General features: G+C 39.5%; 1 protein-coding gene across 1 annotated transcript in view; it reads left to right on the top strand.

The window, feature by feature from the left end:
• ME2 (malic enzyme 2) overlaps positions 1-14,661 on the top strand; it is a 70,758-nt gene that overhangs the window by 11,693 nt on the left and 44,404 nt on the right. The window contains exon 2 of the mRNA XM_007973992.3: positions 4,868-4,987. Within this exon, the coding sequence (XP_007972183.1) occupies positions 4,880-4,987 (108 nt within the window). The 5' untranslated portion in view covers positions 4,868-4,879. The remainder of the gene's footprint in view (positions 1-4,867; positions 4,988-14,661) is intronic.

Here is a 14,661-nt window from a genome sequence, read left to right as displayed (position 1 = left end):
TATACATTCAAGCTGAGTCTAAAGCTCCCTAAAGTTCAAGGATGCAGTGAGCTATGATTGGGCCACTGCACTCCAGCCTGAGCTCAGAATGAGATCTTGTCTCTAAAAAAAATAAAAAACAAAGTTCTATAAATATTCTTGAAATTTTTGTTGGAATTGCCTTAGAACTGTGTGGATTGTTTCAGGGGAAACTGATATTTTTACTGTTGACTATTCCCATCCAGAAATGGGTATTTCTATCCATGAATTTAGGACTTCTTTATGTCTGTTAGTTTCTCTGTTGGTATACTTCCTAGGTATTTTATAATTTGTATTAGTATTGTAAATAGAATCTTTTATCCTATTAAAGATCTTATTGCTGATATAATCAGCCACTTTGCCGAAGTCGTCTTATTAGTTCTAGTATTTTTTTCAGTTGACTGTCTCAGATTTTCTAGATGGCAGTTATATCATCTGCAGCTTTAGACCTGTGTTGTAAATGAGCCCAAAATAATGCTGCTTTTTTATTCTAAGAAAAACAATTCAGTGGAGTCATGAAGTGAAAAGTATAGTAAAAAAATTACTCTTTAAGGCCAGGCGCGGTGGCTCACACCTGTAATCCCAATACTTTGGGAGGTCGAGGTAGGAAGATCACAAGGTCAGGAGTTCGAAACCAGCCTGGCCAACATGGTGAAACCCCATCTCTACTAAAGATACAAAAAGTCAGCTGGGCATGGTGGCACATGCCTGTAATCCCAGGTACTTGGGAGGCTGGGGCCGGAGAATTGCTTGAACCTGGGAGGCGGAGGTTGCAGTGAACGGAAATCATGCCATTGCTCTCCAGCCTGGGCGATAGGGTGAGACTCCATCTCAAAAAAAAAAAAAAAAACCCTTTAAATTTGCTTGAATACTCGAGTTATTATAAAATAATAAGCATAAATATACAGAATAATAGTAATAAAGAGTGTATATGCAAAATCGCAATTTCATAGTATTTTGAACTTAAAGCATCAAGATGGTAGCATAAATTTATTTCTAAAAAGATAACCTGAACACTTATTTTTCATCATGGTTATTTTTGCTACTCTATTATGACTATAATAGAAATGCAGCGATGAAAAAGGATGAGGATAATGATGTAGCACCTGCTTAATGAATAAGACCAGTCAGATGAGTAAAATACATAATTTCAATAATTTGTGTTACCTTTCCCCTGAAAAGGCTATCAGGAAGTTGTTAGAGTTTGATGCCTCCCCAGTAGTCCGCCTTGGTAATTGAGAAAGTAATTTGCTTGTGTTTGACTCAAAAGGTTTGTGTAGGCTCAGCTACTGGTTATTTTTCTGTCTTACTGTCTTTTGAACGGCTCAAATATTTCTTAAAAGGGTCTCAAATCTCCTATGTGTAATTTTGTAGTTTTATTCTACTAACAACATATTCAGAAATTAAATCTTTTTTTAACAATACATTGAAGATTTTCTACTACTGCCTTTTCCTCTTACTCTTTCTGCTCTTCCCATTTTCTACATTCTTTGTCAGTGTTTTGTTAAGGCTCATAATTAATTCTTAAATTTCTTCTTTGAAGCTGTGAACAAAACCATCCCTACTATCTTGTCCTGGCTACCTGTACAGTGTTTTTCACTTTTTTGACAAAGAACAGGAAACCTTTTAAATCATTCACACATTCTTTTCATTTATGTCCTTCATGCTTTGATTATTTACAGTTTTATTGCATCAATGACTATTTAATGTGAGTGAAACATTCTTGGCAATGTTGAAGGACTTCTCACTCTGACTGCGTCATATTTAATATCAGGCTTACCATCCATACATGGATGTGTTGATGAAACGCTAAGCCTCGTGCAGTTGGTCTTGAAACATCAAATCACACTTCATTTCAAAGGTTGGTGGATGGAAGTGGTATGGGAGGCAGAAAACAACTTCAGCATAGTTACTTGCAAACTGGAGTGTTTCAGTGTCCAGGAATAAGTGATCATGCAACACCTTTAAAACATCCCTTTTTGGCCGGGCGCGGTGGCTCACGCCTGTAATCCCAGCACTTTAGGAGGCTGAGGCAGGTGGATCACCTGAGGTCAGGAGTTCAAGACCGGCCTGGCCAACATGGTAAAAATGTTGTCTCTACAAAAATACAGAAAAAAAAAATTAGCCGGGCATGGTGGCAGGTTCCTGTAATCCCAGCTACTCGGGAGGCTAAGGCAGGAGAATAGCTTGAATCCAGGAGGCAGAGGTTATAGTGAGCTGTGATCGCGCTGTTGCACTACAGCCTGGGCGACAGCGAGAGACTCCGTCTCAAAAAAAAAAAAAGAAATCCCTTTTTTGGTTGGGCATGGTGGCTCATGCATGTAATCCCAGCACTTTGGGAGGCTGAGGCAGGTGGATCATGAGGTCAGGAGTTCCAGACCAGCCTGGCCAATATGGTGAAACCCCATCTCTAATAAAAATATAAAAAATTAGCTGGGTGCGGTGGCATGTGCGTGTTGTCCCAGTTACCCAGGAGTCTGAGGCAGGATGGCAGGATAATCACTTGAACCTGGGAGGCGAAGGTTGCAGTGAGCCGAGATGGTGCCACTGCACTCCAGCCTGGGTGACAGAGCCAGACTCTTTCTCAAAAATAAATAAATAAATAAATTCCCTTTTTTGAAGTTCTCACTGACCTCTGGGTTGAAATATGCGTAAAAGTAATCCAGAAATCATGCTGCCACTGAACAACCCCCCCACCTCGTGTGCGTGTGTGTGTGTACAACACTGGCAGGATAGTTTCCTTCCTGCCTTTCGGGTCACAGGGATTTGTAACCCTTATAGTAGAGCTTGGCAAAACTTTTGTTGTAAAGCATAAATATACAGAATAATAGTAATAAAGAGTTTATGTTGTAACGGACCAAAAGGAGGAATGGGGAATAACTGCTTAATGGGTATAGTGTTTCTTTCTGGGGTAAAAAGATATTTTGGAATAAATAGAGGTGGTGGTTGTACAACTATAAGAATTTTCTGGCCGGGCGTGGTGGCTCATGCCTGTAATCCCAGCACTTTGGGAGGCCGAGGCAGGAGGATCACGAGGTCAGGAAATCAAGACCATCCTGGCCAACACAGTGAAACCCCTTCTCTACTAAAACTACAAAAAAATTAGCCAGGCATAGTGGCAGGCGCCTGTAGTCCCAGCTACTCAGGGGGCTGAGGCAGGAGAACGCCGTGAACCCGGGAGGGGGAGCTTGCAGTGAGCTGAGATCGTGCCACTACACTTCCGCCTGGGCGATAGAGTGAGACTCCATCTCAAAAACAAAAACAAAAAAAGAATTTCTGAAATGCCTCTGAATTGTTCAGTTTAAAATGGTTACTTTTATGGTATATGAGCTTGAAAAAGAAAAAAAAAAATCCTTATGTAAATGGTTTTGCTGCGCCCTCACACAGATCATGGATTTCTCCACAAATAGAAATTCCATTTAAAAAAACTTAACAGCATAATCATTGCAATGATTTGTAATGTTTAAAGAAATAAATAGGCATTTCAAATTCTGATTTTTGGTGAGGTAATTGGTAAGCAGAAGAATCTATTATCACTAAATATTTTAGATTTAATGTATAGTTTTCTCTTTAAAAATGTCCATGTTGATGATGGATGCAATTATTTTATACATTATTTCATATAAAGGAATTATACACAATTACTTTATATGCTTTCTAGCCAATTTATATTATTTATTTATATTAAATAACAGGTTTGCTAAGACAAAAAATTCTAGTATATTAAATTTAAACATTGAACATAGTACATTGAAATTCTAGGTCTAGATTAAGAATCAGGATAGTTTTTCTTCCTCTGTGTGTGTCTCCACTTTCCTATTATTTACTTTTCTACCTTCAAGCTAAACTCTCACTCACTAAAATGAAACTCACTTTGCTATTTACTATGTTACCTTGTTTCTTTTTTTTTTTTTTTTTTTTTGAGACGGAGTCTCGCTCTGTCGCCCAGGCTGGAGTGCAGTGGCGCAATCTCGGCTCACTGCAAGCTCCGCCTCCCGGGTTCACGCCATTCTCCTACCTCAGCCTCCCGAGTAGCTGGGACTACAGGCTCCCGCCACTGCGCCCGGCTAATTTTTTTCTATTTTTTAGTAGAGACGGGGTTTCACCATGGTCTCGATCTCCTGACCTTGTGATCCGCCCGCCTCGGCCTCCCAAAGTGCTGGGATTACAGGCGTGAGCCACCGCGCCCGGCCACCTTGTTTCTTAACCTCTTAATTTGTTTCTCTCACAAGTGGGAGATGCATACCTTGCCACACTTGTGTGTCTAGAAAGAGGTTAAATGTTTTTTGCGGTGTCTGATACATAGTAGGTGGTACATAAAGAGTAGCAGTGATTATTTCCCAAGAACATAAGAGTGTTATCAGAAAAAGTAAGTTTTCACCTTCGCCTATTGTTACCTTTTTAAAACAGTTGCGGCCGGGCGCGGTGGCTCAAGCCTGTAATCCCAGCACTTTGGGAGGCCGAGACGGGCGGATCACGAGGTCAGGAGATCGAGACCATCCTGGCGAACTCGGTGAAACCCCGTCTCTACTAAAAAATACAAAAAAAAAAAAAAAAAAAACTAGCCGGGCGAGGTGGCGGGCGCCTGTAGTCCCAGCTACTCGGGAGGCTGAGGCAGGAGAATGGCGTGAACCCGGGAGGCGGAGCTTGCAGTGAGCTGAGATCCGGCCACTGTACCCCAGCCCGGGCGACAGAGCGAGACTCCGTCTCAAAAATAAAATAAAATAAAATAAAATAAAAGAGTTGCAGCCTATGGAAACATGAATGTGTTTTGAAAACTGATACCCGATGGACATGGAGGCCTATGATATGATTCTCAACAGTGGTTTATTTGGTTTGTTTCTTTCAGGTGAAAGAAAAGATGTTGTCCCGGTTAAGAGTAGTTTCTACCACTTGTACTTTGGCATGTCGACGTTTGCACATAAAAGAAAAAGGCAAGCCACTTATGCTGAACCCGAGAACCAACAAGGTGGTAACAGTAATACCAATGTACATTTTCTCTCTTCCTGTTAAAGGTTTGATATTTAAGACTGATAAGGTGTGATATATTTCTGTAGCTTTATGCTAAGGCTGTTCAGAGATAGTTGTTTACATGAACTTTTTACGCTTCTCTACATGGCAAAATCGTGGTTGCTTTATACCCCCTAAATTTCATCCTCATGACTTTTACCACCAGAAAAGGATTGACTTTGATTCCTAGTTCTAGCTTTAAAAAATAAAAAATAAAAACTCAGAATAGTGCTTTGGCCAGGACGTTGGGCCACATGTGAGATATTTACATTTCCCCAGCTCACATCAGGTACTCACCCTGAGCTAATCAGTTAGGTCCTTGGAAGGTAGGGTCAAAATTGTGAAATGAACCTTTATGTAAAGTCCACATCACCCCACCTCCACCTGTATTTTTGGACACAAACTATTGCACCCAAAAAATTTTCCCCATTAGTTAGAATGATTAGATGACTGCTTCAAAAGAGAGAGACTCTTGACTCTTTATTATACTCTTGGGACAAAAGTGATGCGCAGTATTGAGATCCAGTCATGACTTCGTCCTTCATCTGTTTAGTTCAGTGGACAAGTGCCTGTCTGTTTTTTAGTGGCAATATTAAATGGTAAGTAAAAGTTCTGGAAAGAGATTTTTTTACAAGAAGCTTGCAAGAGGATACATTGCAATATGTGAAATTTACCTTTTGGGGAAAGGTAAATTCAAATGAAAGGTGTGACTTATTTTAAAAGAGCAGTCATAAAAAACTTGTCAGTCCCATTTGTTTCCCACTATCAGGGAAAATAGTTTATTGTTATCATATGGTAAGTAATGAGGGGTTTCAGGCCTACAAAGGGGAATTTGACCATGGGTAACACAGAGCACCTCACCTTTGTATTCTTGTGTGTGACACAGAATGAGTTCGGCAAGCAGTTAGTGCATTAAATGAAGCTTAATGAAGGATATTCTAATCCTCTCTTCTTTGTGCTTGACCTCCCCACATCACATTTGCTCTTTAAGATGCACCTCATTTCAAATCCAGTTCTCCTGTAGAACCTTTTTACACCACCATGGACTGGAGTAATTACTCCCTTCTCTGAAACCCCATAGCAGTTTCTTCCTGTACCTGTGGCAAGTAATCAATATGTGTTGCTTTGTGCTTCTTTTCATGGTTTTAAGCTGTTATTGAAGTCATTTATGCTGGTTACGTTTTCATGAATTTATATCTTCTTGACTATATTTCTAGTTCCTTTTGGGCAGTGACCATTCAAATACTTCTATGTATCTTTTACAGTGCTATGGGTGCATTTGATAAATATATTGGTTTTATTTTATCTTTTATCCTTATGGAAATAATTTATTTAAAACATACTCTGGGGATTTAGAGATTATAAGAAATTTATGAAGTACATTGAGTGCCAAACAAGTTTGCAGATGGAACATAGTCTAAGTGCATTACCATACTTCTCTAAAGAAAATAATGTCAGCCAGGCTCAGTGTCTCATGCCTGTAATCCCAGCACCTTGGGAGGCCGGGGCGGGTGGATCACCTGAGGTTGGGAGTTCGAGACCAGCCTGACCAACATGGAGAAACCCTGTCTCTACTGAAAATACAAAATTAGCTGGGCATGGTGGTGCATGCCTGTAATCCCAGCTACTCGGGAGGCTGAGGCAGAATTGTTTGAACCTGGAAGTGAAGGGTGCTGTGAACCTAGGTTGTGCCATTGCACGTCTGCCTGGGCAAGAAGAGTGAAACTCTATCTCAAAAAAAAAAAAAGAAAAAGAAAAAAGAAGATAATGTCTAACATCTGGCCTTCTGAAATCTCTAAGATTGAATAGCATCTGTATGGTCACATCATTGAAGGACCACTTCTGGAAACCCCTTAAACATCAGGAAGAGTTTAATTTTTGTTTGAAGAACATAGACCAGTGATTCCCAAGTCATAGGTTATAGACTCCTCAGGAACTTACCATGTAAAGAAATCAAGTTTGCACTTCAAACATTGTAGACTTAATAACTTTTCACATTTTTGTAAATATTATTTTAAGGATATGTTGCTGCTATAATTAATAAAATAGTAATTAAAGGCAGTATTCTGAATCTTTTTAAATGTATGTCTGTAATCACTGTATACTCAAGGTATACCTGCTCTTTGTTTATAAAACTTTTTTATTGTGGTAAAGGAAGCATATTATAAAATTGACGATTTTAACCATTTAAAAGTATACAATTCAGTGACATTAAATTCATTTAGTGTTGTGCAACCATCATCACTATCTAGTTCCAGAACTTTTTTATTATCCCAAGTAGAAACCTAGTATTATTTCATTTTATTTTATTTTTTATTTTTTGTTTTGAGACGAAGTCTCACTGTGTCACCCAGGCTAGAGCCAGTGGCACAATCTCGGCTCACTGCAAGCTCCACCTCCCTGGTTCACACCATTCTGCTGCCTCAGCCTCCTGATTAGCTGGAACTACAGGCGCCCGCCACCACGCCCAGCTAATTTTTTGTATTTTTAGTAGAGATGGGGTTTCACCGTGTTAGCCAGGATGGTCTCGATCTCCCAACCTCGTGATCTGCCCGCCTTGGTCTCCCAAAGTGCTGGGATTACAGGTGTGAGCCACATTTTTTTGAGACAGGTTGTCACTCTGTTGCCCAGGCTGGAGTGCAGTGACACTATCACGGCTCACTGCAGCCTTGACCTCCCTGGGCTCAGGTGATTCTCCCATCTCAGCTTCCGGAGTAGCTGAGACTACAGGCACGTGCCAGTGCGCCTGGCTACTTTTTGTATTTTTTTGTAGAGACGAGGTCTTGCCATGCTGGTTTTGAACTCCTAGGCTCAAGCGATCCACCTGCCTTGGCCTCCTAAACTGTTGGGATTACAGGCATGAGCCACCACACCTGGCCAAAATTTCTTATACTTTAAAAGGTGGGACACCATTATGCTAGGTTATAAGCAGGAGTTTAGGTGCTGATTTGAGCTTTACCATTTACTAGCCATAAAACTTTGGCAAACCCTTCAACTTCTCTAGGCCTTAGTTTTTTCATGTAAATAATATAGGTAATAGCATTTGGAAACATTTAAAGTGCTATACAAGTATAAAATTGTATTTCTCCTTTTCTCTGCATGCTCATTTGTCTAACTTTTCTAATAATTTTCTGAAATTCAGCTCTGCATCCTTTCCTATACAGCAGAAGGTGAGCAGTGGTTGAGCAAGTGAAGCTTCATCTGTATTTACAGCCACTCCCCATGGCTTGCATTACCACCTGCACTCTGCCTCCTGTCAGAGGAGCACAAACCCTATTGTGAACTGTGCATGCAAGGGATCTAGGTTGTGCACTAATTATGAGAATCTAATGCCTGATGATTTGAGGTGGCACAGTTTCATCCTGAAACCATTCCCCACCCCCTGAAATATAGTCAACAAGATAAAAACTCATGAAAATATAACTATCATCAATGACTTCAATAACAGCTAAGACATGAAAAGAAAAATTGTCTTCGGCCGGATGCAGTGGCTCACACCTGTAGTCCCAGCACTTTGGGAGGCTAAGGTGGATTGCTTGGGCTCAGGTGTTTGAGACTAGCCTGGCCTGGTCTCTACCAGCCTGACCTCGTCTCTACCAAAAATACAGAAAAATTAGCCAAGCATTGTGGTGTATGCCTATAGTTTAAGCTACTCAGGAGGCTCAGGTGGGAGGATCACTTGAGCCCAGAAGGTGGAGGTTGCAATGAAATCGTGCCACTTGCACTGCAGCTTGGGTGACAGAGTGAGCCCCTGTCTCAAAAAAAAGAAAAAAAAGAAAAATTGTCTTCCATGAAACTGGTCACTGGTGCCAAAGAGGTTGGGGACCACTGCTCTAGGAAGTTTTCACTGACCCTTTTTTCTACTTCCTCACCACACTGGGTGAGTTACTTCCCTGTTTGTTCTTTGAGCATTCTTGTGCTCACTTCTGTCAATACCATTTATCATACTCAGTTGGAATTATCTCATTCCTCCCTTGAGGACAAGGACCATATCTTAGTCTGTATCCTCAATATCTTACCCCAGAGTACTTAGCACACACAGAGCCTCAGGACATGCTGGATAGATGGATGAATGCATGAACAAATGAACACATAGGAAAACAAAATCTGACATGATTGGTGCTCAGAGTTTCACAGATAATTAAACATAGGTTTTGTTTTCAGAAAAGAAGTTTGGATTAGGTAGGAATTTTGTTACCTACTTCTTGTAAAACAAGTTAGGAAATATCCCTATTCACACCTTTTTTTCCCAGTGTACTGATTTATATGTCTTCTTGTCATTTTTTGTGTTTTTCTTAAGCCCACTTCATCTTACAAAGTCTTAAAAATTGAGTGATACAGTTTTTTTTTAAAAATAAGAATAGGAGGAAGAAGAAGGAAAAAAGTAAGAATAATTTTAAATTACGTTAAAAAGGTTTCAGTTGATGAGTGATATGATTTGGCTGTACGTCACCACCCACATCTCATCTTGAATTTTAATAATTCCCACGTGTCAAAGGTAGGACCAGGTGGAGGTAATTGAATCATGAGGGTGGTTTCCCCCATGCTTTTCTCACAAGATCTGATGGTTTTATAAGGGACTTCCCCCTTCGCTCAGCACTCATTCTCTCTCCTGCCACCCTGGGAAGAGGGACCTTCCACCATAATTGAAAGTTTCCTGAGGTCTCCCCAGCCATGTGGAATTGTGAGTCAATTAAACCTCTTTTCTTATAAATTACCCAGTCTCAGTATTTCGTCATAGCAGCATGAGAATGGGCTGATACAATGAGTATATTTTATCTCAAATTTATGTATTAGGACCTAATTCCTATACCAAAACAATATAAGCAATAGAACATGCGATGTGAGTAATTGTGGATTTGTGATGAACAGAGCTTTCCACTTAGTTATAATTTGCCCTTTTTAGTGCAAGTTCATCTCAGTTAACACATTTTCAGAAATGTAAACATGCATTTGAATGCTAGTGAGGCACTGGCTATGTAGTGCCTATCCGTATTGAGGTTAAGGAAATACATTTTATCTCCTGCATATAAATGTATATAAATGGATTCTATCTCCTGAATCATTTGCCTTCTTACATTTCTCAGTACAAACCCAAATCAGTATTAAAGAGTCTGAAAAGTTGTTTTAGTCTTAGATTATTTCTATTACACTCATGATATGTCTTATATTAGATTGTAAAAGGCTTAAAGATATAGATAAAATGTGCTTTAAAGTATGAAATGAGTACCAGTAAATAAATATTTGGTTGAATCATAGAGATGATAAAATATATAATAAATGAATTGGCTATTCATTTTTAGTGTGGATTTAAAGCCTTTAGAGGTAGATAAAAGTGATACTTTCTTTTACACTTTAATAATGCTTCCGTAGAGTAGAGTTCTCAAACAAGAAATCTGGGGAGGATTCAGGCTGAAGTTTATTATGATTACAACTGTAAAAGTGTACAATTGTTTGATTACAAGATGAGCCAACTCTAAACTATGTACATAGCCTCCTACCCTCAATTTTTTTTTCACTTTTGTTCTTCCTACCTCTGTGTTGGCTGCCTTAGCAAGAGAGACGCCAGCATTTTTATTGATGACCCAGTGATTTAAAGGTATAGGAGTCCTTCTGAAATTTTTTTAAAAAACACCTGAACACTATTGATAGAAGCTAGTAATTCTCAAATCTCTCCTTCTATCTACATTTTTTTCTTTTTCCAGTTCCTCCCATAATAGTACTGAGCATCTCTTTTAAACCAAATATTCTCTTCAAGATGTAAGATTGTAAAGAGATTTTACTACAGATTTTTAATTTATTTCAGCCAAATTAAAATATCCTAATGGACTCTATTTAGAATAATGAACCATAGATTGCCAGAACTAAAAGAGCTAAGTACATAGTAAATACCTATGCAAACCATTAACTTAATTCAAGAAGGAGTGTTGAAGAAGAGAATCAATAACTCCTTTATTTTGTAGATTCCATCCCTAAGATTTAAGGACATGCTCAAGCTTTGTATCTGGTACTCTGGTTTTCTGGTTATTAGTTCTCTGAGGGTTTTGTTAATTTATTTGTTTTTATTTTAACTTCTCCTGGCTAGTTCTTTAATAAATTTAGAATTTTCTTCTGGTTCTTATTTACACAGATAATATGACTAATAAAAGATTAAAAAAAACTATCATCTATTTTTATTTGGCCATGATTCTCTTAAAAGTATACTTACTTTTAAGATTATAGCATATACTTTCATATGCAATTTTACCACTGAGAAAAGTATATTATAAATATATCTCCAAAATGTTTCATAAGCCATATAATAAATACATGGGTGCATAATAGTGTAATAGTCATTGGATTTGGAATTCCAATGGCTGATGAGACTCCCACTTTACACCCTTACTGGCTCCCTAGCATGTTTACCTGAATATTCAAGTGTCTGTTTAAGAGATTTGTGTCAGTATTGACTCCTGTGGAGAAACAGCATGTGCCTAAAGGAAAATAGTTCAGGATCTTTCAGGATCAGCTGGAAGAAGTACACCTCTGCTATGTAAATTGGGAGGGAGGGAATTGCTGTTGCATAGATGAGAAAAAGGGAGACTTGGGAGAAGTGGCAAAGGGAGATGGAGAAAGTAGGAGAAGAGTAGGTGAGAGGATGATCATTTCAGCTTAATATCAGACTAATAAATAATTTGATATGTTTCTTTCTTTCTTTTTTTTTTTTTTTTATTGAGGCAGAGTCTTGCTCTTCACCCAGGCTGGAGTGCAGTGGTGCAATCTCGGCTCACTGCAAGCTCTGCCTCCCGGATTCATACCATTCTCCTGCCTCAGCCTCCCCAGCAGCTAGGACTACAGGTGCACGCCGCCACGCCTGGCTAATTTTTTTGTATTTTTAGTGGAGACGGGGTTTCACCATGTTAACCAGGATGGTCTCAATCTCCTGACCTCATGATCTGCCCACCTTGGCCTCTCACAGTGCTGGGATTACAAGCGTGAGCCACCGCACCTGGCCGATACGTTATATTTTAATGCAAAGTATCTTCTAATTTCCCTTGTGATTTCATCTTTAGCCAGTTGGTTATTTAGGAGTGTATTATTTATTCAAATATTTGTGAATTCCTCAAATTTCCTCATATTAGTGGTTTCTTATCTCCTTGCATTGTAGTCTGAGATCACACATCGAATGACTTAAATTATTTTACATTTTCTGAAACTTGTTTTATGGTCTAACACGTGATCTGTCCTGGGCTGTTCTGTGAGCACCTGAGAAGCATATGTATTCTGCAGTTGTTGAGTGTTCTGTGTATCTGTCAGGACTCATTAATTGATGCTGTTGTTCAAGTCTGCTGTTTTCTTATTTTGTCTAGTGTCTCCTCCATTATTGAAAGTGGGTATTAAAGTCTCCAACTTGTTGAATTGCCTTTCTGTCTTCAATTCTGTTAGCTTTGCTTCATGTATTCTGGACCTCTGTTGTTAGGTATGTCTATATTTATAATAGTTATATCTTCATAATAGATTCACCCTTTCATCATTGTAAAATGTCCTCTGTAGTAGCAGCATTCATTTTAAAGTCTGTTTTGTCTGTTGTTAGTATAGCCACTGTAGCTCTCTTTTGGTTACAATTTGTGTGGTATATCTTTTTCCATCCTTTTACTTTCCACTTAATTGTGTCCCTTGCAGAAAGCATATAATTGGATTATGTTTTGTTTTTTCTGGTTTTTTGTTTTTTTGAGACAGAGTCTTGCTCTGTCACCCAGGCTGGAGTGCAGTGGTGCAATCTCGGCTCACTGCAACCTCCACCTCCTGGGTTCAAGCTATTCTCCTGCCTCAGCCTCCCAAGTAGCTGGGCCTACAGATACCTGCCACCAGACCTGGCTTATTTTTTTTGTATTTTTAGTAGAGAGAGGGTTTCACTACATTGGCCAGGCTGGTCTCAGAACTCCTGACCTTGTGATCTGCCTGCCTCAGCCTCCCACAGTGCTGGGATTACAGGCATGAGCCACCGTGCCTGGCCTAATTTTGTATTTTTAGTAGAGACAGAGTTTCTCCATGTTAGTCAGGCTGGTCTCAAACTCCTGATCTCAGGTGATCCGCCTGCCTCAGCCTCCCAAAGTGCTGGAATTATAGACTTGAGCCACTGCTCCTGGCCGACGTTATTTTCTTTAGAGAAGTATGGTAATGCATTTAACTATGCTCCATCTGCAAACTTGTTTTTGTCTTTGTCTAGGTATAGATCTCTTTGAGTTTATCATACTTGGAGTTGTTGAGCTTGTTGGATTAATGTTTCTCATATTTGGGAAGTTTTGGGGCATTATCTCTTGAAATATTCTTCTGCTTCTTTCTCTTCTCTCCTCAGACTTCATTATGCATATGTTGGCATACTTGATGGTATCTCACAGGTCTCAGAGATTCTGTTCATATTTCTTTTTTTTGAGACGAAGTCTCCCTCTGTCCCCAGGCTGGAGTGCAGTGGCACAATCTCGGCTCACTGCAACCTCTGCCTCCCAGGTTCAAGCAATTCTCCTGCCTCAGCCTCCTGAGTAGCTGGGACTGCAGGCCCACGCCACCACACCCAGCTAATTTTTGTTTTTTTTAGTAGAGATGGGGTTTTATCATGTTGGCCAGGATGGTCTCGATCTTTTGACCTCGTGAACCGCCCAACTAAGCCTCCCAAAGTGCTGGGATTAGAGAGAGGCATGAACCACCACGCCTGGCAATTCATATTTCTTTATTCTTTTTTCTTTCTGTCTTAGACTACATAATCTTGGGCGACCTATTTTTAAGTTTGCTGATTCTTTGTCCCACTTGCTCAAATCTACTGTTGAACGCCTCGGGTGAATTTTTTATTTTCATTTATTGTACTGTTGATGAAAAGATTAAAAGTCTGTAAAACATTTGAAGAGATTTATTCTGAGCCACATAATGAGTGACCATGGCCTGTGACACAGCCCTCAGGAGATCCTGAGAATACGTGCCCCAGGTTGTGGGGGCACAGCTTGGTTTTGTACATTTTAAGGAGACATGAGACATCAAATACATTTAAGATACACATTGGTTCAGTCCAGAAAGGTGGGATAACTCGAAGCGGGGGCTTCCAGGTTATAGGTAGATTTAAATTTTTTGTTATTGGCAGTTGGTTGAAAGAATTATTATCAATAGAAATAAAAGTCTGGATTATGATAGGAGGTTTTGGAGACCAAAGTTTCTTCATGCAGATGAAGCCTCCAGGTAGCAGGCTTCAGAGAATAGATTGTAAGTGTTTCTTATCAGGCTTAAGGTCTGTGTTGATGTTAATGCTGTCAGAGTACAGTGAGGCATGTCCGACCTCCCACTTGTTATCATAACCTAAACCAGTCTTTTCAGGTTAAATGTTAGAGTGCCCTGGCCAAGGAGGAAGTCCATTCAGGTGGTTGGGGGACCTTATAATTTTATTTTTGGTTTGCAGTACTTTCATCCCCAGAATTTCCATTTAATTTCTTTGTTGATAGTCTCAATTTGGTGGGACATTATTCTCACACTTTCCTTTAGTTCTTTAGACATAGACATCTTTTAGGTCTTTGAATGTATTCAAAGATGTGAATTTAAAGTCTTTATCTAGTAAGTACAATGTTTAGGCTTCCTCAAGGACAGTTTAATGATTTTTGTTGAAAA

This window comes from Chlorocebus sabaeus, chromosome 18 (genome assembly GCF_047675955.1).
Source record: "Chlorocebus sabaeus isolate Y175 chromosome 18, mChlSab1.0.hap1, whole genome shotgun sequence".
NCBI lineage: Eukaryota > Metazoa > Chordata > Mammalia > Primates > Cercopithecidae > Chlorocebus > Chlorocebus sabaeus.
The sequence above is the reverse complement of the archived record's forward strand: the minus strand, read 5'-3'. Positions and strand labels throughout refer to the sequence as shown.